We start from the raw sequence: 26643 nt of genomic DNA on the forward strand, positions 1-26643 counted from the left end.
TGGGATGTGATTTTTTTTAGTTTTGTGTTTTTATTGATAGATCAAAAGAAGCATTAACATGACCACATTTAGATACAATAAAGGCGCTCAGAAAAAGGAAAGAATTGTGACTAGTATACATGGAAAATGCATATTAAATACAATCTCTATTTAACTATAAACATTTACATTACTTCTCAACCATAACTGATCTGCAGAAAGAAGTATTAAACACACTATTCAAGACAGGTTTTATGTTGCCAGTCCTGCAACTCTTAGTCAGAAACAAAGACTCCATTTGTAAAAAATACGAGATATAGGGAAAGAAGATATGGATTACGTTTAGTGGTGTCCAGCCAGTGACTACTACTATATTAAACTAGTCACATTATTCTGAAAATGTAAATAATTTTGTAAGACTCTCCAGTAAATTAAAACCAATGTTGGAATGTTCCACAGAAATCATCACATTTTTGACTGCATCAATTTTGGACATATTTTTACCTTGAAACTATACCTTTGCTGAAATGCTTTTTCCTGGCTAGACCCCCTGGCAAGACCAACACTTTTCACTTCCAGGACTTTATGTTTCCAAAACATCAACCAGCATTCACAATATAACAAAATAAAATATTTCATAAAACTGGAAAGGCATCAGGAGAGGATTCTTGATAAAGGAAGAAATTTACCAAAAGAACAAAAGCTTAATTTTACTGAATCATAGAAACAGAATCATAGAACAATAGAGCTGGAAGAGACCAAAGAAGCCATTAAGTCCAAACCCCTGCCCAAGGCAGGACCAAAACCCATCAGATCAGCCCAGCCAGGGCTTTGTTGAGCCGAGACTTAAACATCTCCAGGGATGGAGACTCCACTGCTTCCCTGGGTAGACCATTCCAATGCTTCACCACCCCCCTAGTGAAAAAGTTTTTCCTAATGTTCAACCTGGACCGTCCCAACCCCAACTTGAGACCATTGTTCTGTGTTCTGTCATCTGTGACCACTATGAACAGCCTCTCTCCAGCCTCTTTGCAACCTCCCTTCAGTAAGTTGAAGGCTGTTATCAAATCCCCCCTCAGTCTTCTCTTCTGCAGACTAAACAGACCCAATTCCCTCAACCTTTCTTCATAGGTCATATGCTCCAGCCCCCTAATTATGTTGGTCACCCTCCGTTGGACCCTCTCCAGGGTGTCCACATCCTTCCTATAATTGGGGGCCCAGAACTGGACACAGCACTCCAGATGCGACCTCACCAAAGCTGAATAAAGAGGAATAATCACTTCTGTGGATCTACTGGCAATGCTCCTCTTGATGCAACCCAACGTGCCATTAGCCTTCTTGGCTACAATGGCACACTGTTGACTCATGTTCAGCTTCTTGTCCACTACAACTCCCAGGTCCTTTTTTGCAGAACTACTAAGTCAGTCAGACCCCACCCTGTAACAATGCTTGGGATTCTTCCAGCCCAAGTGCACTTGTCCTTATTGAACCTCATCAGACTTCTTGTGGCCCAGTCTTCCAATTTGTCTAAGTCACTCTGGACCCTATCCCTACCCTCCAGCATATCTACCTCTCACCCTAGCTTAGTGTCATCCGCAAACTTGCTGAGGGTGTAGTCCAACCCCTCACCCAGGTCATTGATAAATATGTTGAACAGAACCGGACCCAGAACTGAACCTTGGGTCACTCCACTAGAAACTGACCGCCATCCTGACGTTGAGCTGTTGATCACTACCCGCTGGGCCCGACCTTCTAGCCAGCTTTCTATCCATTTTACCGTCCATTTATCCAATCCACATTCCTTTAACTTGCTGAGAAGAATATTGTGGGAGACCATATCAAAAGCTTTGCTAAAGTCAAGATAAATCACATCCATTGATTTTCCCCTATCCACAAAGCCAGTTATCTCATCGTAGAAACTAATCAGATTGGTCAGGCATGACTCGCCCTTCATGAATCCATGCTGACTATTCCTGATCACTTTCCCCTCCTCCAAGTGCCTCAAAATGACTTCCTTGAGGAGCCCCTCCATGATTTTTCCAGGAATTCATGTAAGACTGACCGGCTGAATGTTAGCTCAAACACTTATCTACTTAGTTGTCTGCTTCCTTTCGGAATCTGAATACTTTCCCATCTCTGTAGATACGTTCCTTAACAGACCCACTGTGTTAACTTCTTATAGGTAGTTTAACATACAGCAATGGAAAAGGCAACTACCCAGATTACATATATGGTAAACTCTTTCATATCTGGCATTCTATGATCCAGAACTCTCAAATAACTGGCATTTTAACCATACGTAAATTTTCGGTACATTTTCCATAAGTACAGTACAGTGAAAGTAAATACAAATTAATACAGCAAATGTAGTATTAGTTTACAGTGTATAGTACTACTGTTGTTGGTAAATAAAGTACTCTGCATACATTTTTGTTTCTTAATATCTAATCTTGTTTTTCTTTAGTGTTATGCATTGTTAGGTATAGCTCTCTATTATCCAGAGTATTTGAATATCTGGCAACCTCCACACACACACGGAAGGGGGGAGAGAGAGAGAGAGAGAGAGAGAGAGAGAGAGGTCTCAGAGTATGCAAGGGTTGTGTTCCATGCAACCTTGCATAAATCCAGATTTTGCAAAAGTTGGGGGCCGGCTTTTTCCCCAGCAGAACACATGTTCTGCAGCTGGGAAAGCAGCAGAAGATAAGTCCTGGGCTAGGGGTGGTAGCTGGGGAGGGTTAAGCCTGGTGGTGGGTTGGGGCTGTGGGAGGCAGGCAGGGGTGGGCTACGCCTGGGGTGGGTTAGGGCTGCAGGAGTTGAGTGCCGGTGCTGAGCTGGACTGTGGAGGTGGGGGGGAGTTGAGCCGGAAGCAGAGCTGTGCCTGCATGGTGAGCTGACAGGGGAGAGGTTGCACTGGAGCCATGGGGGGGCGGCGAGCGGGTGGCTTTTGAGCCGGCGGAGGGGAATCGCACCGGAGCCATGCAGAACAGCTTGTGAGCTGGCAGGGGTGATTGCACCGAAGCCGCTCGGGTTGGGGGTGGGTGGTGCGGCAGCAGCAGCAGCTTGTGAGCCAGCAGGGGGGCTGCACCAGAGCCGGGGGGAGGGCGGCTTGACTCAGCCACCTGCAGGGTCGCACACTCTGAGACCTTACTGTATTAAAAAGCAGCAGTTACCATTATAGTGTCAGGACTGAGTTCTCCAACATGTAAAGGGATAGGAAAATGTGGAGGCTGCTTGTGGTCATGTAATAAAGCCCCATAATGATACTTATTCATCTAACATTTTTTGCCCTCTGATTGATAACAAAAATGAGGATGGAATACCACCCCAGAAATCTACAGGAATCATGGCATCCAGCAAGCAATTAATATTTCAAAAGAATCTAGCAGATCCCTCTTTAAGAGGCAATCATATTCAAAAGATATCCCAAACCCAGTGTGAGGGTAGGGAAACCGGGATTTTGTATAAAAATGGTGCCACAAATAGAAACCATGCAACAACTTAAGTGCCAATTAAACGAACATGGAAGAATTAAACATAAAGACAACAGATCCTTTCATCTGGCAAATAAAGCTTAGTTGCAATTCAACAAAAATAGTATTTTTATCTATTTGAAGATCAATATATTAAAAATTTGTTGCCTACCAACCACTTCAAGATCAAATTGCAAATTTTCTAGTATACATGTAGTTTACATTTCATATCAGCAGATGGCGCACAATGTTAGTGTACTCTACTGAGAGCAGAGCTGCAGTTACCAGATTCACAGCTGAGTCAGTGCAGGAATCATGTCACTTCTAAAACGTGCTATTTATACTCTCGTCATGTGACCTGACTCAAACTTCCCATCTGGAGCTCACTTTTTACACACACACTCTCTCTCTCTCGCTCTCTAAAATTCTGTAGTTATCAATTGCCTTTGGAGTTGACCAACAAAGTTTGAAATTGTTTTGTTTTGTTTAAACCTCATGTCTACAGTCTCTTCCTTATTCCTTACTTCCCAGCTCCAGTTTTCTGGAGGGCTTGTCAACACTTGCCCCCAAGTTCGAAGGGGGCATGGTAATCAGGGTGATGGGAGATCACTAGTGAAGTGCGGCGGTGAATATGCAGCACTTCATTAGGCTAATTCTCCTCCGCAGCAACTTCAAAGTGTCACACTTCAAAGTGCTGACATGCGTGTAAGCAGGGGGCTCTTTGGCATAAAGGCACTTCGAAGCAGCGCTGGCACTTCAAAGTGCCTGTGGCGACATGCACCCCGACACTTCAAAGTTTGACACTTCGACTTTGCTGCCGGGGAGAATTAGCCTAATGAAGTGCTGTGTACTCACCTCTGCACTTCATTAGTAATCTCCCATCACCCTGATTATCATGCTCCCGTTGAAGGTGGGGGCAAGCGTAGACCCAGCCTGCATGTTTTTCTTTGCTTGTTTTCAGAGCGGCAGGCACAGAATATCTGAGTGTTTGTGCTCCCAGTTTACCTGGACAGAAGCCAAAGCTTCTTAATATAGACTGCAGCAAGATCATCTGGTAACAATCCTCTGCCTGTGCAGATCCACTTTCAAAATTCTTGTCCAAACAGTAAGAAATATTATGAAGCACTAAGCTTTCATAATGGGAGAGAAGCTTTTGGAACAGTTCTCTTAGGTTATTCTTTGCACACATATAACATTGATTGAAAATTGGATCCAAAACATGTTCTAAATAACTGAAAGATCTTCAGTTATAAGCATACAACTTGAAACAAGTCGTATCATTTGCTCAAGCAATTTTTGTGGATTATCACAAATAATGGGGTTGGCAAATGTAAGTCCTTTCATGTGGATGCACACATGAGATCACCAAGTAGCTACACATGCAAAGATACAGACTCCAAAATGTAGATTTATTTTGAAAACTTAGCCTATTTGCCTCCCAGTATAACATGGAATTTGCACACTTATACACAAAGATATGTACAAATGTAGTATTATGTAGCTTAAATCACAAATATCTTCCCATTATAGACTAAATACACATACCTGGTTTTAAGATCTGGATGGCAAAATCCATATACATTTGTGCTACCTAACAAGTGTAATATTAATACAGGGCACAGCTTAAGGTTATTGACTCATAACTCACATTCCATAACATTCTGGGTAGGCTTGAAAAAGAACAAGATCAAATACGTTCCAAAAATATCTACAGAACAAATATTTTATATTACGAAAGAGGATACCAACTTGCCACCTGGGTCCGATTATAAACTCTAATGCCAGCCACACAACTGTAAAGAGAGACTCAGTTTACCCACATCATTGCAAATGAATACCATACCATCTCCTTTTGAAAGGGGGGAAAAAAAAAACCATACCTCCACTCCGCCTTGTTATGCAGGAATGAGTTACACTGATCTGGAAGGTTGCTGTCATGCGACATGGATTCCAGAATCGAAATGATTTGCTTGAAAGAGGGCCTGTTCTGAAAACAAAATAACAATAATCAGTGGTTTGTTTTCATATCCAACTATGTTAAAACCTCAATGGGATTGCTCCTACTGAAACTAAAAGCACAAGGCTGCATAAGCACACAGACTGGCATGCTGCCTACATAATTATCAGGTGTTCTGCTCATGGAAAATGATTCTAAACCCATGTATTTGAACTGTTTACTTTCCATTGGAAGTCAGCATAGGCACCGGTAGAATCTACAGTTATGGGCTCCAATCTATTTGGGTCCTCTGGTCCTATCAGAATGTAAATAAAATGAACAATCACAACAAGGGATTTATAATGGTTAGAAAGAAGGGTTTCTAGTGCAAAGGAGGAAAAACCTACTTCCCAATACAAATCTGGAAGAACTCCTCCAAGGGACTGGCAATGCCTTTCATTACACAGCCTTACAGCTGCAGATCTTAGGCAGGTGGGAACCCAGCTCTGCTAACAGCTGAACGAGCCATTTGGTAGCCTGAATGTTGACCTCAGTTTAATTCCTACTGGACATGGGTCTCAACCACAAAATTGCTCCTCCATAACTGATACCATTGTTAGTAGTCTCAGCAACGGTTAGGGATTGACCAGACATTAGGAGAATTGGGGTGATTCTTCCATGACAAAGCTGGACATGTCAGCAAAGCAGTGTGGGGAGCAGGAGAGAGGGAAGCTGATGGCACCACTGTGTGCGTGGTCAGTATCCTGTACAAAACTAATGGCTGCCATCGTCTCCTCCCTTCACGAAAACTAAAGCCACTCATTATATAGAGCTGTCATAACTTTCTGCATTTTTTAATTTCTGCAGTCACAAAGAAAGCTATAGAATAAGATAATTGTTGAAAACTGAAAAAGCCACAGTTAAATGTTTCTTGAAAGTGCAGTGACTCCGCTAGTCTGTTTGACAGACCCCAGGCAAGGTTGAGACAAAAGGTTGAGACAAAATGTAGATACATAATAAAGGGATGATGCATAGTCTCTCTGCATCTCATCTGTAATTACACCATTTCTGCTAAAATTACAGATGCAGCAATTAAAACGTGCATTTTAATTTGGGTGCACAAAAACAATTAGGAACAATACTGAGGTGTCTTTCCCAGGAAGATCCAAGTGATTTCTACATTACAAAAGAGAGACAATTTCTTTATTTCAAATGTCAAACAGCATAAAAAAGTGTCAAATGTATAACAAAAAAGAGACAAGCTCTCTTATACAGTAGTGCCGCACTATTCAACACTAACTGGAGGCTTTTTTGTCTGTCATTTTTTGGTCCATCTACACAATTTTCAGGCAAAGGGTGCAGCAAGAAGATTTTGTGTGTGACACACAGCATCTGCCCAGACATGGCTTTACCTGTGCATTCTGGCACCTATCTGACAGAGTCTCCTGAACTATAACCTAGAATAGTTGTGTAACATTGTAGCAGGTGAACATTTGACAGGATTTTATTTGTACCTGTTGCTAGAATTCTATAAATAGTTTTTAGCAAAGAATCCCAGTAGTTTGTGACAGTGGGTCTCTCCTGACAGTGAAACACCACATACATTATAGAAGTTGGGAACTACACAATCCCACGTGGATGATGCTACAGGTAAAATTCAGCAGGAGCTTCCCTTGCACTCACTGTCTGGGTGGCTCTGCACTTTTAGTCACAACATAGTGTAATCGTTACTAGTTTTGGGTGGTGCTGCTCCAGGGGACCAGCTGCTTATGAAGCAATTTAAGTTTTATTCTCTCCATATATTTAGATGTTGCAGACACAAATCCAGAGAAATGTACAAGGTTGGGGTTGCAGCCACTTGCCCTAGTCTAGGTTTGTGAGTAGCAATGTATGCTAAATTTCAATGCCTTTTCCACTGATGTACCATCTTTGTTTGCCTGGACTGTGGGATAAGCAACTGGGCAGCTCCCAGAACACACTGCAATCCCAGACTCCATATCAATGTATGTGTGTAGTGCTCTTAAAGATTATGCAATCACTTAACAGACATGCAGTGTGTTCTTACTTAGATAGTTACTTTAGTCATTTTTCAGGAGCAGATAGAGAACAGCCTTGTACACAGAGTGCCTGGTGCACTCACTGAAAATGCCAGTCACAGCAGGCTGAAAAAGGTGCATCAAAAGCCACTTGTTATATAAACAATACAATATTAAAATTAAAATGAGTTTCATCTCCAGCATGTTTGTGCATGTTCTGCTTGACACATCTTTCTGGGAATACAGAGAAAGTGCTGTGCAAGGCAAAGGCCAGCCGACTACTTCTTATGCTGCTCTCAGACTTGCCTAGAACAGTGACAGTTGACGGAGAACAAAACTGTCAATGAACGGCAGTTCAGAGCATGCAATGACTGAGTTGGTTGTATGAAGCAGTACAATGATCAATACAATGCTTGTGGTTCCTGCACACACCACCACCAAATTGGCAAGCTAGTAAATAAACACATCAGTAGTGAGAAATCTTGTTTAAGCAATTGTCTAGTAAGCTAGACAAAAATAGTTTTATCTAGTAGAGATGGGGAAACTTGAATGTAATTGTCCGCAACAAGGAAGATCCGAGCGAGTTCTACATTATAAAAAAGAGACAATTCCTTTATTTCAAATGGAGGTGCTCTCTAATAATCATGATTAATACTTAGCAGAATTTCTCTTTCATGTAAACAGACTTTACTAAAGTATCAGAGAGGTAGCCAAGTTAGTCTGTATCTTCAAAAAGGACAAGAAGTCCTCTGGCACCTTATAGACTAACAGATATGTTGGAGCGTAAGCTTTTGTGGGCAAAGACTGGCTTCATCAGATGCAACATGCCTTTGCCCATGAAAGTTTATGCTCCAAAATATTTCTTAGTCTATAAAGGTGCCAAAGGACTTCTTGTTGCACTTTACAAAAGTTACTTTAACTTGCAGGTTTTACTACGAAAGCAAAGATTCCCTATGCATGCTTTATTCATAGCGATATAAATGCAAAGAGATAGATAATGTCTTCAAACATTAACAAAGCCTATACAATTGCCTAAAAACCAACAGAACAATCACAGGCAAAGTGGGAGCTGCACATTGTAGCATTACGAAAGAGTTATGGGGATAGCACTATATATTGTCCCCCTGCCCCCCGAAGAGATGACTTTAACAACAAGAAAGTTGGCCATCAATAGTTTAGATGAACCCTTTATGACTAGGAGCCCCCTTAGATTCCTATTCAGAGAGCCCCTCCATATTCAGTTTTCTTCTCTTGCACAGAAGAAGTCAACTACCTTCTCAACACCATCTTCTGGAGCTTCGTATATCATGAGGGTGTGGGCCCGGGAAACGGTTGCTAAGCTTCTGTATTAACTTTTCCTCAGAGATGTCTATAAACTAAGGAACTCCCTTCATGGGCAACTGGAGGGGGCTAGAGATTCTGCAGTATAGAGGCACACAGTCTTCATTTAGAAGGCACTGGGCGGTTGGTAGATCTCAAGGGTTCTGAGGAAAATTCATTCAGTGAGAGAACATGCCTTGCCCCTGCAGAACAATCTGGGGAAAAGCTCTGTAAGGAAGGTTTCCTTCCTCCTGTATTCCTCTCTTAGTTCCTTCCAACCAACAAAGCAATTCACCGCTGAAGTAGCCAGTTCATCCAAGAACAAATCTTGGTCCCACCGAAGCAGTGACAAAACTCCCACTGACATCAACAGGACCAGAAATCTGATGCTATGAAACCAAGCAACGCGCTATCATATTTCTTTCTTAATCATCATCATTGGGGAAGGAAATAGTAACTAAGCCCAGGCCATTATGACCTGCATTCCAGCTACCTTCCCCCAGGTCTCTTTCCAATTAATTTGTCATCCAACAAAACAGGACAGTGGACTGAAGTAATAATGGACATTTCCCATCATCTTTATGAGCCTTAACTGAGTAAATATTCCCTTTAATTACTTCTTTAGTTACTCCCACGGGAGAGTAAAACAAATGCAGAAGTTTACTGATTTGATAAAACACCTCTTCTTGAAGTTGTTTTTTATTCTGTTTTCATGTTAACGTAGGGCTTGGTCTGCCATCCTTATTCATATTGTGCAGGAACTTAAATCGCACATGCTCCCAGCATGCTTAGGGTATCAGAATTAGGCTTTTAATTACTACATTATCTGTGCAACTGCTTTGGGACATCTGTAAAGAAATAATTTTATGAAGAATATTTGTTTTATTTGTAAGAATTAGACTATTTTCCATCAAGTTACAGAAACAATGTAACGAAGAGGCCCAACTGTTTTTAATTGGTGTGAATTCGTTTGCAAGAGCAATACTAGGTGAGCTGCACCCTACAAAATAAGACTTATGTACTAAAAAGATGAGGATGAAAAAGAAATAGATTCATTCAACACAAACACAATAAATTAAGATACCTTTGAATCAGCTTCCCAACACTGATGCATCAGTTCTGCAAAACTTCTAGGACAACTGCTTGGAATGGTTAATCTCTGCAACAGAGAGAAGATTAACCAGTTTAATGAAAGTAAAGTGCTTTTATTTGTTTTCTTAGTGGTTTAGTCATAATACTTTCTAAAAGACCGCTCAATTGATGTTTCACGTAAAACAATTCAACACGTTTTCAAATTAAGCATTAACAGAATTAAAGCCAGTGTAACAAAACTTCTGAGTATCAATGTGCAAAATCCAGAAGAATACACCACGGACAGGTACAGTGAACGGACTCATAAGGAATGAGTGGAGCAAATATTCAAACGGAATTAGTTAAAAAACAAACATGCAAGGCCATAGAAAGTCTTGCAAATGAATACTAATGTTTACATCCAACTAACTGCATTAATGGTTCTCTACAGCTGTACCTCAGTGCGGGAGAAGACTTAACCCCTTTCTCCCACATGAAGTAACCCAGCAATATTATTCTAAAATCACTTTTGATATCACAGCGAAATGGCTGAAATACACATTGCATTGGTTAAGGAGGTGTCGAATTTAAAAAAATAAGAAACTGATATGAGAAGGTCAATTCACAAGACAAGTTTCATGAAGCTGTGGCCAGAATGATTAATTGCGATATCAGGAGCTCAAAACCAGAGCTCATTGATCAAAGAGAAGTTCTGTATTACACGGCTGAAAAAAGCAAGTACCAAAACAATGAACTGCAAATTACCACCAGACCTGCTTCAACAGGGAAGCAGTTCTAAATGAGTTTGCTTTCCTTTATAGGAAGAATTAAACAATTAGAAAGTTACCTAAGAAAGGTTTAATTAGAGAAACCTATTTTTTTTTTGCTAAGTCTGGAAAGATCCAAATACAAATCCCATTGCATTTGACAAATTAGGCTCTTTACCACACTACATTAATAAGGTGATATCACGAGGCTCTCAGTTAACTGACTTCAGATGTTTTTATACCAACAAAAATAGATATGTAAATATACAGCACAACAGTTCTTCATTGGATGATGTGGAAGGACCTAGAAATCTGAGAGGTCAAGATGGAAAAATGATTCTCCAATGCTATAAACAGGACAGAGGCATATAAAGATGATCTAACCAAGATATTATAACTCCATTCAAACCAGCTTGCTACCCCCCCAGGCACTTTGCACTAATCCTGGTAGTTTGCAAGTACAGCAGAGCAAGCTGTATCATATTATACCATTATATCACTGCAACATGACCGGCAAAGCCATATGAGCCACAATGTGCCAAAATAGGAGTACAACACACTTATCTGCCCAAGCCCTTAAACAAGTCAAAAACTGGAAACATGAGATGCACAACAAAGGTTTTACTGGACTATAATTTTGGAAATAATGCATTGCTGGTGAAAAATTTTCTGCACAAGAAATGCACTGAAATTCCTATAGCGTATGAATAAATTGCACTGCCATTTGATAGTCGGTCAAGTCACTTGCCTAAAAATATGTTTCCTAGGCTTGCGGTGGCATTTGTTTGTAACCCTCACTGTTCTAGTAGATGGAAAATAAATTACCAGGAGACATGCAACCATGAATTATATGTCTTATGTGTGCAGAATGTTACTTGCCAGGTAATATATTAGTAGTATGTTCCAAGGCTATCACACCATAGCAAAGACAAAATTTCTCTGTACTAATTGTCATTAGCTAATGCCAATCATAATCTGAGCATTCATATTAAGGGTGGTGCAGGTGTGGATTAAAATAGAAAATATTTGAGTGGATGAAGTTCAACTTTTTGTGCAGAGAACCAAGCAAGACCCAGCCACTACTGAAGTCCCACTTAACGCTCTTAGGAACTGCCTCTGCCCTGAGGTGATCTTTGCCTTCAGTAAGTCAGCTTTAGACCCAGTTCTGCACTGATATTTATTGGGAGTTCTGCCCTGACTTTTACAGGGAGACGAATGCAGAATTGGATCAACAGTGTGTTTAATTCTGCTCTGAATCACACCTGAACCCACTGACATCGACAGTTTGAATGGGTTTTTTTTTTGAGAGCAGACCTCCTCCATTTGTACTTATTAGCTGCAAGATACATATTTTTCTTCTCTTAGAGAAGTGAGAAATAGCAGAACAAGTGAATATTTTGCATAACTGTGTTGGGCATATTCAATAGATTGTGAACAGACTGAAAAAATTATCAGTGTGAGTTTAACTGTCAGTGTCAATTCATTCATTGCACCACTTAGGAAGGAAGTTTGCATAACAGGCACCACCATCGTGTTGCAACTAACATCTAGTACTGTGAAATCTACAAAGGACACTTGTTTTTTCACAGGCTCCTTCTGGCTGCAGGAAGGCCGCATGACATGCCCATATTTTCCTTTACTGTAATTGTTTCCTGCACTGGAAAACGATGAGAAAATGCATTTGTGCCCTTTAACATCCTTCAGCCTAATATCAAGTCTCTTCACCTCATTTTAAATGATCTGATATTGTACTGTAGATCCTGCATAAAACTGTGTTGGTATGTACAGGAATGCATATACAGTACACGGAAAAGTTTCTGGGCTCTTGCTGCAAAATAACTTGGCATTAGCTGTATGAAGCTTTTCCCATAATGGGATAAGGAATCCCATTATGCTTCCTGTTCTGAAAATAGTATTCGGTAGAAGGCTGAGTTCATATGCCTTCTCTGGATGAATGCAGCATTCCCAACTGATCTGCACATCTTGGACAGGATGTTGAACCAACTCAGCCCCCAAACAGAACTGGAAAAAAAGAATCCTCCAAACCAAAATGCCTCTCTCTCTTCATTTCTCTCCCCCTCTGCTATTTAACATTTAATGCTATTTTATTTAAGTGTAAAGTATTTTGGGAAACAATTTGTAGAATTGTAGAAGAATACAAAACTGCATTATAGAGCTACTTGGTTGCAATGTAACGTTACTAAAACTTCCACTCTGTCTAGATACTAGAGGTTTCCTCTTAACTGAGATTTCCATGCTTGTCTGTGTGTGGTACAGTCCCAACTTTAAATGTTTTTTAAATGTAGTTACTGTCTTTGATATCAAAGAACCATATGTTCAGACATATAGTTCACATGCCCAACTAACTGAAAGCCTCAATTTGTGGGAAGAAGAAAAGCGAGGCTGGGGACACTGTACAAACGGTGTTTACACCACTGAAGTTCTTTTGAAATGGAAAGACTCTGCATGAGGAAGCTTGCAGCTCTGCCACAGTCTTGCCTATACCAGTGAGGAGCTCATCTTCAATGTCGTGTTGAACGTAGGTGGCAAAACTGTAATTTCTCTCTTTTTTTAAACTATTTTTTCTTCTTTTATTTTTGAAATTCTCATCTAAGCGGCAGTTTCTTGTACTATAGTGACTCCTGCTGGGAGAGTTAAGTTGAAGTAGCTGAAGGTCTCTTACAGATATATCAACTCCCGGCCAGTAAAAAGATGTCCTAAACGCAGGAGATGGAGTTAAACTGTTCCCCTACCTTGGACGCAATGGCTTCTTTCATCACTAAGAACAAACCCCTAGGTTTTACAATTGAGACTGAGAAACTAGTACTGTACTTGTACAATTTTTGATCTACAGCATCACGACGTGAAGCTGCAACAATTAGATGTAAAGGGTCCATTCATGAGGAATAACATCACTTTGACCCTTTGTGTTAGCTCCTACTGCTAATCTTTCCATACGCGTGAACTTACTTTCAATTTGAAGAAGATGAAAAAGTCTTTTGCAAAACCCCAATACTGTTTTCTGATCTATGTACCTGAATGTAGAAACGTAGTCTTACCTCGTTTTTTTCTACTACAAGCCAAGCTACTTGTAATCCTTCCAAGCCTTTAAAGGGGACCTCCCTTGTTAGCATCTCCCAGAGAACCTGGAACAGAAGAAAAGAAAAGAATTTTTATTTCTGTACTTGGTATTTTAAATACAATATTAAACCTTAATACAGCATTTTCTGCATCCAATTATCAGGCAACCAAATCCCATTTGCAGTAACTTGGACAAATATTTGTGTGCAAGATCCTCTTACTAAAATAATTTTACGATTTCTGTTTTTCCCTCTAAAGAAAACCCTAGATTTAAAAATACCCTGGACTAAGTGGTGCCCGGAAACTGCAATTTTGTGAAATCCATAGGAAATGTTCTCTTCTTTCTATGTACCATAAAATGGTGGTTGAGCTTTTGCAAGACACTGAGCTCTTTCTCCCCTTCCCAACTAGACAACCCTTTTCATTATGGTAATTGTGCAGAAATATTTTAAAATGTAGAACTACAAATGGCATTCTTAATAATCAATATCTGAGCCAGTAAGTTGCTTGCTTCCGACATATGCTTATAACAAACCACCCACCCCGAAATATACTTTGTAAGGAATATAACGACTGTTTCTGCCAATAACTTTGCCATTACATTAAACTAAGTGGCACAGCAGATCTCAGAAATTAATATTTTATCTTTCATCTCATTACAACAATAGTTTATCCTCAGACATGGGAACATCTCTTCCATCTGCGTATACATGTAACATTTTTGCAAATGTTGCTCCAGATCATTAAAGCTGAAAATTTCAGCTACTTAGTAATTAAACCAACATTACCAAAATTCCTATGAATCAATTAGCCCAACTTCTTTTCCTACTACAGAGGCCATACAACTGGAGTTCAACAAGTTAAAAGTCACTTTGTCTCCATACTACACTGGATCTCCACAGGTGCATCTCTCAGTGTAGATATCAATAGCTATATAGACACTTTTTCTTCAGTTCAAAACACACCAAAAAGGGGCCAACATTTACTGCTGACTAGCCAAAAGTTCCAACCACCTTGCATACGTCTTGAGATCCCTGCTACTTGGACTAGTTCTCGGGCTCATTTGTGCCACATCATTTTCAATGAATTATGGCCAACCTTGAAGGTAATTAGTAGGAAAATGAAAGAATACTGGAAGACGCTGTTCGAGCAGGAAAAAAAAATCAACAAACACGATGTTTTAACAAAAGAGTCGTTGAATAATTCAGTTTGAGCCAGAATCTGTTTAGTAAAAGTATCTCAGAAGAAGTCACTATTCAAAAAAGTTTCAAGGGAATCCCTCTGTATGGCTCAATTTATTCCCTTTAGAAGAAGAAGAAAAACACCTGATAAGGCTGAAGAAAACAAGGGAATTTAATTGCAAAAAATAATGAACTAATTTGGTATTCTCATGAAGCTCAGACATCCAAATAACAAACATAAAACAAACCAGCAAATACTTCTGCGACTCTGCTCACCTACACAATCTAATTTGTTAACTATTAGTCTATAACCTCCTATGTACAAAAAAACCCCCACAAACTCTCACTCAATGTCACACAATTATATAACAATGGTTAGAATTGTAAAATATATTTTATATAAAATTCTTTTGGTATACAATATTACATATTAAAATATGTAGGCATTATACAGCTCTAAGAGACCGTAACTGGAAATGACAATGGTTTTCCTTTTCTCACACAACAGGTGAGGGTTGTACATTTCCTTTCATGCACTTAAGTTTCTACAGATCATTTTGCACTGAATTCCTTTATGACACCATCTTTACTTTTATTTCCATTTCTTGTATAGCTCACCAGTTCCCTAACTCACTGTGTTAGCTCTAAATTCTCCAAACTCACTTCGCAGAGGAAAGCAAGGAATCTGAGATACATAGGAAGAATTCCATTTCAGTATCGTACTGTTCACTAGTAGCAATAGAAAGCCAAAAGATGAGGCACTTGAATTGCTTACAGCTTTGTGTTTATTCCAAAGAATTTACTTAGAGTAATGCTTTGTCAGTGACATTAATTTCACAGTCAACTCAACCACCTAGATAAAGATTCTTCTCACCAAGCTGGAACACCATGGCAACATACTCATTACCTTGTTTTTGTAAGAGTTTCAACAGTCTTATAGATTTGCCACACTTGACTGTCAGCCAACGTGGAACCAAAGCTGTCTAACTGTAGACACAATCCAGAGAACGATCCAACAAAAGGATTTAAGGAAGACTGCAAATTGTGGTTCCTAGACAGCTTGGCCTCCTTTTTGTGTATAGACAGAGAGCAAGTGAACACATGGGGAGGAAGGCATGAAATGAAGAGCAAGAGTATGATTATTGTTTTCAGAAAGTTTCAAATTCTTTTCCCCTTAGTTGCTAAAAATTCCCTCTGATACTCCAAGTTCAGTTCCCCTGGCAGTACTGATGCTGGGACCACTAGTACAGACAGGGCTCCTGGCTGCTGTTAGGCATTTTAAGTACCATATTGTCTAATTTTGCTCAGAGCAGGTCCACACAACGATTGAAATTCTGATGGCTGCAGGTGCTTTGTCTACATGAGAGCTCTGAGACCCTTCTTACTACTCTAGCTTTGAAATGTTGGTAGCAACAACAAGGGATGTTTTTTTTTAAAGTCTTCATAAGGACTAGGCCCGTTGATTCTAGCACATCAGCCTCCAAACCATCATGTAACTTTTCCCACTCTTCTTTTTGTGAAGGGCTTTCTACACATGGAGTTCTCTCTTATTAACTACTCTTGATTAATTCAATTTTTGGACATTCTTATTCCAGAATGGCTGTGTCTACACTAGCCCAAAATTTCGAAATGGCCATGTTTACTAATGAAGCTCTGAAATAAATATTCAGTGCCTCGTTAGCATGCGGGAAGCTGTGGCACTTCGAAATTGACACGGCTCGCCGCCACGCTACTTGTCCAGACGGGGCTCCTTTTCAAAAGGACCCCGCTACTTCGAAGTCCCCTTATTCCCATCCGCTCATAGGAATAAGGGGACTTCGAAGTAGCTGGGATCCTTTTGAAAAGGAGCCCCATCTGGACGAGCCGCACGGCGGTGAGCTGCGTCAATTTTGAAGTGCCACGGCCGCCCGCATGCTAATGAGGCGCTGAATATGTATTTCAGCGCGTCATTAGTAAACTTCGAAATGGCCATTTGCATGGCCATTTCGAAGTTTTGGGCTAGTGTAGACACGGCCAATAAGAATGCCTTGTTCCTGCGTAGCTTTGAGTTTATTCCAAAAATCAGAGAATCCACATCAAGGAGTTGATCAGTGATTGTTGGTCAGGAATAACAGTGTGTGTCATCAAGCCCTTAAAAGAGACCACTATATCAGTAGTGGCTTGGTCTGCAAAGTAGATAAGGGAAGAACAAATACCCTTTTAATCCATACTACCTGTTTAAGTTTGTTTTCATGGGAGAGGTTTTCAGCATAGCAACCAGTCCAGAATTTAATTGCCGGAACATTGCTTTACAGAGGGTGAAAAAAAAAAAAAGAAATGGGATTTAGAAAGTGGAAAAGGATCTTCTCAGATCCTCTTGCCTCAGCCTCTTTAAGCTCTGCTGAAGGTTTTGGAATGATCAGTTCTTTCATCTGATGAGAGCTGTAGATGGTGGCAACCAAAGATAATTAATACTGGTCTTGACGACGTCACATGAAAATGATTCAAGGTGATTTTGAAGTGGTTACTATAATGTTATTTCATAGGAAATGTACAATTTTAAGATGATGTTTAATAAAAAATAACAAAATAAAATCTATGTAAGAATCAAAATCTTCTGCAAATTCTATTGTTGAGACAGTGCCTACGTGTTCTAATCTACTCCCTTTTTGTTACTAGGTAAATGGACCTACACTTCAACTACTTAATAAGTCTTTAGTATTCACGGATGCCACTTCATCTGCATAACTGATAGCCAGCAGTATATATCCCACAAAAGAATGAGACTGGTGAAAAACTGAGTGCTAGAAAAACAGGCATGGCAAAATCACAATTTAGTAACTTAAGAAAAGTAAAACATTTTTCAGCCTTTCTTCAAATTGTTGGTGAAAACAAGGGTGTTCTTCTTTGGTAGAAAACTGAACATTGATAGTTCTGCACAACTTTCTTATTGACTTGGATTCATATCCAGGGTTAAAAGAAGTGCATCAGGGAAGGGTGATGATGTTGTGCTACTACAGGTAACAGCCTTTCTGTGATACCTGAAAATGAGGTTAGTTCGCATATCTGCACGCAACCAAGTAGAAGACAAAGATCCCATAATTCTTTTCTCAGAAAGAGTAAAGGATAACCCCAGTTTATGGTGCCAACATTCCCTCTAAAAATAAAGTCAGTTCTCATATCCAGCGCAATGTGTGAGGTCTTGCCAAGAGCATAATGGCTGCTACATTTAACTTCACAGCCCCTATACAACTAGTATTTAATTACCTGCTTTTTCAAGTGCTAAAGTATCTCAGCTATGAAAGACACTGCATAAGCCCCCTATACTTTAAATGCACATACAGAATGGAATTCTGCTGATCTAGGATAAAATAGCTGATGCTCTGAGTGTGTTTCGTTATCATTCCAGTTAGACAAGTGGAGAATTATAGTCTATACAACAAAATGACATTAGAAAGAAATTATCAAAGTGACTGAAAATTTAGGATAAGAGATCCTGATTTGTGACATCCTTTGTTTAATCTCAGAGAGGTAGCTGTGTTAGTCTGTATTTTCACAAAACAAAGAAAGGAGATCTGTAGCACATTAAAGTCTAATAATACGATTTATTAGGAGATGAGATGTCATGGGAAAGACCCACTTCTTCAGATCTGGAGCATTACTGAGAGAAAAAAAAACAGAGAAAACTGAAGAATCAGCTAAATTGGTGGGGGAAGTGGGGAAAGGAGAAACAGACTTTGCAAAATGTCAGTTAATTTAAGTGAGATGTCTGCCATCACTGCAAATATCAAAGGTGGGGAAATCGTCCTTGTATTGCATAAGATAACTGAGATTTTTGTTGAGTCCTTCCCACAAAAACTCATCACCTAATAAATCACATAGTTAGTCTTTAAGGTGCTCCAGGACTGCTTTATTTACCCTTTGTTTACAGTATTATTGATTTTGTTCAGGAAAATGATCAGTGAATAGTTGAAAGAAAACCTACACCCTGTTTGTGTCTGGATAAATCTCTGGAACATTTGTTTTTAATTGTTAGTTGGCCTTCTGAACTAATTTACTAAAATTTTAAATGGAGAATTTGGAAGCCATTTAGCCATTCCGGAATAGCAGAATAAATTACTCTGCACATTGGAATGCAGTATCTGCGAGATCCTTTCTAATTCAACTTGACCCATTTGAAATAGGAAAGTTCATCTCAGCTGAAGAAAGACTCAGGTCTAAGTAGTGACAGGAATGACTGGTCATTTGATGGGAAGAGACTCTCTTACATTAACAAAAACAATGACAACAACGACAAAAACCCACCATTTTCAGCTACATAACATTTTATAGAAAGAAAAGCCATTCAGGGAAAACAAACAAAAAAAAAGGAAATAATGTAAGGAAAACCCCAGATTCTGCAAATAAAATGCTTTCTCCTCGCATTTCATTAGTTTACGTTTGAAAAGGATTTTGCTCTTTGTTATTAGCACTTTAGCTGAAGAAAAGCAGATTTGTGTGTCTAGCACAAAGGCTACTGTCAAGTTTTACACTTTGAAAAGGCCTGTTCAAAATTTGTTTTTATAGATAAAATCATTTTAAGAGCAACAGACCTACTTTTTCCAAGGTTTCAATTCATGGCCTTTAAGCATATTCCCTATGGCTATGTCTAGATCAGGGGTGTGCAAAGTCGGGGGGCACGACATTTTGTAAGGGGGTGCAGTACAATTGGTCCTCCCCCCGCTCAGCTTCTGTTTTCTCCTGTGTGGCCTCTGCCGCTGTCTCTCCAAGAGAACTCCCCCTCTGCCCTCCTCCCTCCCACCCCACCCCCGCCCCCGCTAGGCCAAGCAGAGTAGACAGAGGCCCTGAGACAAATGGTGGGGGCACTCAGGGACTTTGCAGCTGCAAGAGGTACCCTCCTGGGGTCCTTCCCCCAAGCATCCCTCCCCTCTTTGGGGTAGCCCCTTGTGCCTCCCAGCAGCCCCTTCCCAAGCATCTAACCCCATTTCTTCCCTTCCTGTGGCCCTCCCACAGTTTCAGAGGGGGCCCAACTAATTGCAGGGCTGAAAAGGGGCCACAACCTAAAAAGTCTGCTCAACCCTGTTCCAGATTACAGGGATTTGTTGGCAGAAGGTTTTGTTGGAAGATATCTTCCAACAAAACTTCTGTTGATACGTCAAGGCCAAACTGCCAAGTGGATCACAAGAGCGATCTGCTCTGTTGACAGAGAGTGGAGGGACTGCCTGACCACTCTATCTGCAAAATGGCCAACCAAACGCACAGCAGACAGGGCTGCCCGGTGTCCTGGAAGCCCTGTCTGTTGACAGAGGGCCCTCCGAAACATCCAGGCCAGCTCTCTGTCAACAGAGGCGTTATTCCTTGTAGGGCGCAGGGTATAGCTGTTGACTAAAGTACCGCGTTCTGTAGACTTATTGTCAACAGAACGCCCTTGGAAATCAGGACTTTGTGTGGGTTTTGTCGTCAAAACAGTTGTTTTGCCGACAAAACCCTCCAGTGTAGACATAGTCTACCAGTCTAAAAGTTTAGTGTAGGAGAATTGCAACTTTCAAAGATGTACAGGGATAAATTCTTTTCTGGCATAATTCCACTAACTTAAAAGCTCCCAGCAGAATTCTAATCTATTTTGTGGGCAGCTTATTGCATTCAAATATTTCACTAATAATGAACTGGGTAGCATATGGCAATACTGTAAATTGTTGTACCTCCAAATCACAAAATTAACCAATTATCCCTACTCTTCGTACACAGAAGAAAATAGAGAGTGAGAGAGAGAGAGAGAGAGAGAGAGCCGTGTTAGTCTGTAATCGATCAAAACAAAAAAGCAGTCATATTGTTAAAGACTAACAAAATAATTTATAACATGACTGCTTTTTCGTTTTGAGAGGAAAATAAGCTTTTTACTTGACCAATTAGCAGGATTTGTGCAATGTCCTATATAAGTATATATTAAGCAATTTCTTAAATTCTCTCATTAGAATTTTATTTACAGCTGATTCACACTGATCAAGCTGTAACAACTTTTGAACCAGAAAATTCTAAAATTAGTTCGGTATTTTAATTTTATTTCTCATATGTGATTGTTTTTAATAACATAGTACATTCGCCAGCTTACTGTGTATGTCTTAGCTCAAGTAAGTCAGACTATGGTTTTCAATCTGCCAACATAGGTTTTGTTCATCACAAACCTTCTGTTGTCTGTAATACACATTGTAAATTTATCATGTGGTTTTCCATTATAAACAATTTAACAAAAAGCCCCATTAATCTTCCATTAGACTATCAGTTTTATGATGAATGACTAGCGTGACAAAGTCAGTCCAATTCCTGGGCCTCTGTCCTCTGGTCAGTCCTTTAGGAGCCCCTTAAGGGCCCTGTTGCCCTCTCTGGAGCAAGAGGTGGTCTGGGGGGAACCCAGCCCCCACCCACTCATGCTGGCTTCCGGCCCAGGGACCCTGTGCAGCTGCCTGTGGGAAGAGCTGACTCCCTTAGCTCTCGGCACAGCAACTCTCCTCTCTGGGTCACTTCCCCAGACGATTCCCCCCTGGACCTTCTCCAGGCCGTAGTAATCACAGGTCCTCACTCTCCATCTTGTAGAAGCTCCTGCTCTCCCCCTGTGATCTCCGGTGTTCCTGCTGTTCTCTCTCTGCTCCTGTCTCCCTGCCTCTCTCTGCTCACCTCTCGCTCTCCCCCTGCTCTTCCCACTGTGGAGGTTTTTAAAGGCCTCTCATTGGCCCAGTCATTGGGGCCAGCTGGCTTTAATTAGGCTGAGCCATCTCCCACCCAGCTACCTCTGATTGCCCTGCAGGCCCTTCTGCTTGTTTGGGCTTCCTTCCCCCTGGCCCTGCCACACTTTCTCCCTCCCTCCCCCCGGCTCAACACTCTGGGGTTGGGCTACTTGTGTTGGGCAACAGTGCACCCTGGACAAGCTGTCTGTGTTTCCATTTTGGCTTCTGGATCTATGCTGCACCTTGAAATTGAAGGGCTGCTGGGACAGGAACCATCTGGTGACCCTCGAGTTTTTGTCTTTGTTGCGGCGCATCCATTGTCGGGGGGCATGATTGGTGACCAGGATGAACTTCCGCCCCAGGAGGTAATAGCGTAAGGCCTCCGTGGCCCATTTCACCGTGAGGCATTCTCTCTCCACGAGGGCATCTCTTTGCTCACATGGCAGGAGCTTTAAGCTAAGGTATAGGACAGGATGTTCCTCTTCCCCTACCATCTGCGACAATGCTGCCCCAGCCCGACTTCTGAGGCATCGGTCTGGAGGATAAATTCCTTCTTAAAATCAGGGGCAATGAGGATGGAGTCACTGTGGAGGGCAGTTTTCAGTTCTATAAAAGCCTCCTCGGCTGCTGGGGTCCATCTTACAATATCAGGGCCTTGGGCTCTGGTCAGGTCAGTCAATGGGTACATCCTGGAAGCGAGGTGGGGGATGAACCGGCGATAGTACCCGACCAGCCCTAATAAGGCTCTGACCCGCTTCTTTCGGGATGGACGGGGCCAATTTTGTATTGCCTCTACTTTGTTCAGTTGGGATCTTACCACACTCCTTCCTACAATATACATGAGGTACTTGGCTTCTGCTAACCCGATTGCACAGTTAGTGGGGTTATCCATAAAGCCAGCTTTCCTCAGGGTCTCCAGCACAGCTTCCACCTTCTCAAGGTGCGTGTCCCAATCCAGAGTGTGGACAACAACATCGTCTAAGTAGGCATCTGCATACTTAGCATGTGGACGCAATAGCTTGTCCATGAGTCTTTGGAACGTTGCTGGCATGCCATGCAGACCAAAGGGGAGGACGGTGTACTGGAAGAGTCCATCTGGGATTGAGAAGGCTGTCTTCTCTTTGGCCCCTGGGGGTCAGAGGAATTTGCCAGTAGCCCTTGGTCAAATCAAGGGTGGACAGAAATCAGGCCTTTCCCAGTTGGTTGATCAGTTTGTCTACCTGTGGCATGGGGTAGGCATCAAACTTCGATACCTCATTCAGCCTTTGGAAGTTGCTGCAAAACTGTAGGCTTCCATCGGGCTTGGGTACCAATATGATAGGGCTAGACCACTGGCTGTACGATTCTTCAATGATGCCCAGCTCCAGCATTTTCTTAACCTCTGCTTGGATCTCCCCTCTCTTTGCCTCGGGTATCCAGTAGGGCTTGACACTCACTTTAACTCCTGGATCGGTGATGATGTCATGGTATACCTCTGTTGTTCTTCCGGGTTTAGCTGAAAACACATCACGGTTTCGCTCTATCATGTCAACTACTTCCATGCATGGTCTGGGGTCAACTCAGGGGATATCCCCACCTGCTTCTGGGGTCCGCCTCTGTGACTGGTGCTCCCAAAACACTTCTCTGTCCTGCCATGGTTCTCACAAGTTGACAGGGTATATCTGCTCTGGCTTCCATCAGTCAGGCTGGCGGACCTTATAATCCACCTCACCAACAACTTCTATCACCTTATACAGCCCCTGCACCTGGCAAGGAGTTTACTCTCAGCTGTTGGCAACAAAACCAACACCCAGTTTCCCACCTGGAATTTCTGGGGTGTTGCTTGCCAGTTGTAGTGGGCTTTCTGCACCTTCTCTAAGTGTTCCCGCACTATTGGGGTAACTCTGGCAATTCGGTCTCTCATCTGCAGCACATGGTCAGTGATGTTCCGCCCTGCATTGGGCTGTTCCTCCCAGGCTTCTTTGGCGAGGTCCAGAATTCCCCGGGGGTTACGCCTATACAAGAGCTCAAACAGGGAAAACCCGGTAGAAGCTTGAGGGACCTCCCTTACAGCAAACATGACAAATGGCAGCAGCAAGTCCCAGTCCTTGCTGTCCCAGCTCACAACTTTTCAGAGTTCTGTTAAATCGCTCAACGAGGCTGTCAGTCTGGGGATGATAGACTGACGTCCTCGGGGTGTGTATCCGGAGCAGGGTACATAAGTCCTTCATAAGCTTGGACACAAAGGGGGTCCCCTGATCAGTTAGAATTTCCTTGGGTATCCCCACCCTCGACAAAATCTGGATCAGCTGCTTCGCTATTGTTTTGGACAGGGTATTGTGCAGGGACACAGCCGCCGGATACTTGGTGGCATAGTCCACAACAACTAGGATGCTCTGGTGGCCCTGTGCAGACTTCTCTAGTGGCCCAACTATGTCCATAGCAATCCTCTCAAAGGGGACCTTGATGATCGGGAGGGGCACCAACGGGGCCCGCAGGTGTGGTTGGGGCCCGTGTAACTGGCATTCTGGACAGGAAGTACAATATTTCTGGCCTTCCATACAGATCCCCGGCCAAAAGAATCTCCGCAGAATGCGGTCTAGGGTCTTGTCCACTCCCAGATGCCCCCCAGACAAGTGGCTGTGGGCCAGCTCCATTACCGCCCTGTGGTGCTTCCGAGTACAAAAGCTGTTCTACCTCTTAGTCCTGTATCTGGACCACTCTGTATAACAAGTCACCCTTAATTACATAGTAAGAGCCAGTACCTTTGCTCCGTCCCTCTACGGGGGTACCATTAACATCAACCACATCCTTACGGACATTCTGGAACACTGAGTCATTCGCCTGATCCTGCCCAAACGTTTCCTGAGGGAGACCCGCATGTTCAGGGTCGGGGGGTCTGCCTTGTCCCCCTCCCCTGACGAGCTAGGCCCTGCCTCTAGGTCACCTACTTCCCTGCTTTCTTCCCTAGTAGTTGGGCAGGTTTGCCTGCCTGCCAGCACCTGCTCCCGATTGTGGCCCAATATCCTGGTTTCCAGCGTCTTGGCAGCCCTTCTCTCCCGCCTTGTCTTATGGGCCTTCCCGGGCACCGAGAATAGGTCCTGGGAAAATTCACAAAAGATTGGGGCCGAAGAGGATAGTCCAGTCCCATCGCACCGTATTAGGTTATTGAACCCGGGCAAGTCCCGTCCTATGCCCATGGAGTAAGGGAGCTTGGGAACCACTCCTGCAGTTACATTTGTGACTCTACCTTGGACCTCTATCTTTACTGGGATGGCTGGATAATAATTAACATCCCCATGAACACAAGAGATCCCTGTGCTTTTGGCCCGGACTATCATCCCCGATACCAAAGTAACTGCACTCCCAGAGTCTACCAATGCAGTTGTTTCTATCCCGTTCACCTTCACCAGGTGGGTGTACTGATGGGGGGGCTGTTGAAACTCCAGCAAGGTGGATCAAGGCGCGGGGTCTCGCAGACACCCCACGCCACATTGCACGGGCTCCTCCTGATTGGGGCATTGTGTGGCTATGTGTCCCAGCTCCCACAGTTGTAACACCTATGCCCTGTGTGGGGTATCCACCTTTTCTTTGGACTGCTGGGTCTGGCTCTTGGGCCTTCCCCACCTTCGCCTCCAAGCTTCCTTGTACCCTCCAGCAGTTCCCCTTCCCCCTTCTCCACTGATGCCCGTTCTGGGGCTTCAGGAACAGGGGCCTGGGAACGAGGCTGGGTTCCTTGCCTCGCTGCACCCTTCTCTCAGGGGGTTGAAACAGTTCCCTGGCCATCAAGCATCTGTCCACGAAGGCCACCAGCTCATCGAAGGTAGCAGGGTCATTCTGCCCAACCCACTCCCGTATGTCGGGTGGCAGCCCTCTGATATATCTGTCCAGGATGACTACCTCAATGACCTTCTTTGCACTGTAGACCTCCAGCTGCAATCACTTCTGGGAGAGGTGGATTTGGTCAAACAACTGGGTTTCGGGGGTTTTGTCCTGGTACTTCCAGTCATGGAACCTTTGGGCCCTCACCGCTGCTGTAACACCTGACCGTGGTAAGATTTCTGCCTTCAGCTGGGGGTAGTCGGACGCCGCTTCTTCCGCCATGTCGAAATGTGCCTTCTGGGCTCCTCCACTCAAAAACGGGGCTAAAATACTGGCCCACTGAGCCTGGAGCCAGCCCTCCCGTACAGCGGTTCTCTCAAAGGCCAGCAGGTAGGCCTCATCATCATCATCCCCAGTCATCTTCTGTAGGTAACAGCTAGCACGTACTGACCGCGTCTTGTCCTGATTTGGTATCTGTAGAGCCAGGGCCTTCACCTGCTCCACGACCTCCTAAAGAGTAGCAGGGTCCTGGGCAGCCTGACTCACCAGCAGCTGGTTCATCTCCTGCTGGACCCGGGTAGCCTCCTGCTGGGCAGCCGTGGCCTGAAGGAGTGCCTTTATCACGTCCTCCATGGGTACTTCTTTATGAGGGACCCACATAGTTGGCTTTAGGGTCGTTGTGCAACCTCACAGCAGTTAAATCCCACCACTACCACCACGTGTGACAAAGTCAGACCAATTCCTGGGGCTCTGTCCTCTGCTCAGTCCTTTGGGACCCCCTTAAGGGCCTTGTTGCCCTCGCTGGAGCAAGGGGTGGTCTGGGGTGAACCCAGCCCCCACCCACTCATGCCAACTTCTGGCCCAGGAACCCTGTGCAGCTGCCAGTGGGAAGAGCTGACTCCCTTAGCTCTTGGCACAGCAACTCTCCTCTCTGGGTCACTTCCCCAGATGATTCCCCCTGGTACCTTCTCCAGGCCATAATAATCACAGGTCCTCACTCTCGATCTTGTAGAAGCTCCTGCTCTCCCTCTGTGATCTCCAGTGTTCCTGCTGCTCTCCTCTGCTCCTGTCTCCCTGCATCTCTCTGCTCACCTCTCACTCTCTCCCCCTGCCCTTCCCACTGTGGAGGTTTTTAAAGGCCTCTCATTGGCCCAGTCATTGGGGCCAGCTGGCTTTAGTTAGGCTGAGCCATCTCCCACCCAGCTGCCTCTGATTGCCCTGCAGGCCCTTCTGCTTGTTTGGGCTTCCTTCCCCCTGGCCCTGCCACACTAGAGGTGTCGGTTTAAAGCATTATGAA

The 26643-nt window shown here is 43.0% G+C and overlaps 1 protein-coding gene across 3 annotated transcripts in view; it reads right to left on the reverse strand.

Annotated features, from left to right (window-relative positions):
* The window catches only part of MAP3K20 (mitogen-activated protein kinase kinase kinase 20), a 134664-nt gene that overhangs the window by 48058 nt on the left and 59963 nt on the right, over nt 1–26643 (reverse strand). For all 3 annotated transcript variants that reach the window (XM_075000664.1, XM_075000662.1, XM_075000661.1), the window contains exons 8-10: nt 13639–13725; nt 9826–9900; nt 5330–5436 (exon numbers count right to left, since the gene is read on the reverse strand). In XM_075000664.1, coding sequence (XP_074856765.1) covers nt 5330–5436; nt 9826–9900; nt 13639–13725 — 269 coding nt within the window. The remainder of the gene's footprint in view (nt 1–5329; nt 5437–9825; nt 9901–13638; nt 13726–26643) is intronic.

The sequence above is a fragment of the Carettochelys insculpta genome, chromosome 8 (assembly GCF_033958435.1).
Source record: "Carettochelys insculpta isolate YL-2023 chromosome 8, ASM3395843v1, whole genome shotgun sequence".
Taxonomy (NCBI): domain Eukaryota; kingdom Metazoa; phylum Chordata; order Testudines; family Carettochelyidae; genus Carettochelys; species Carettochelys insculpta.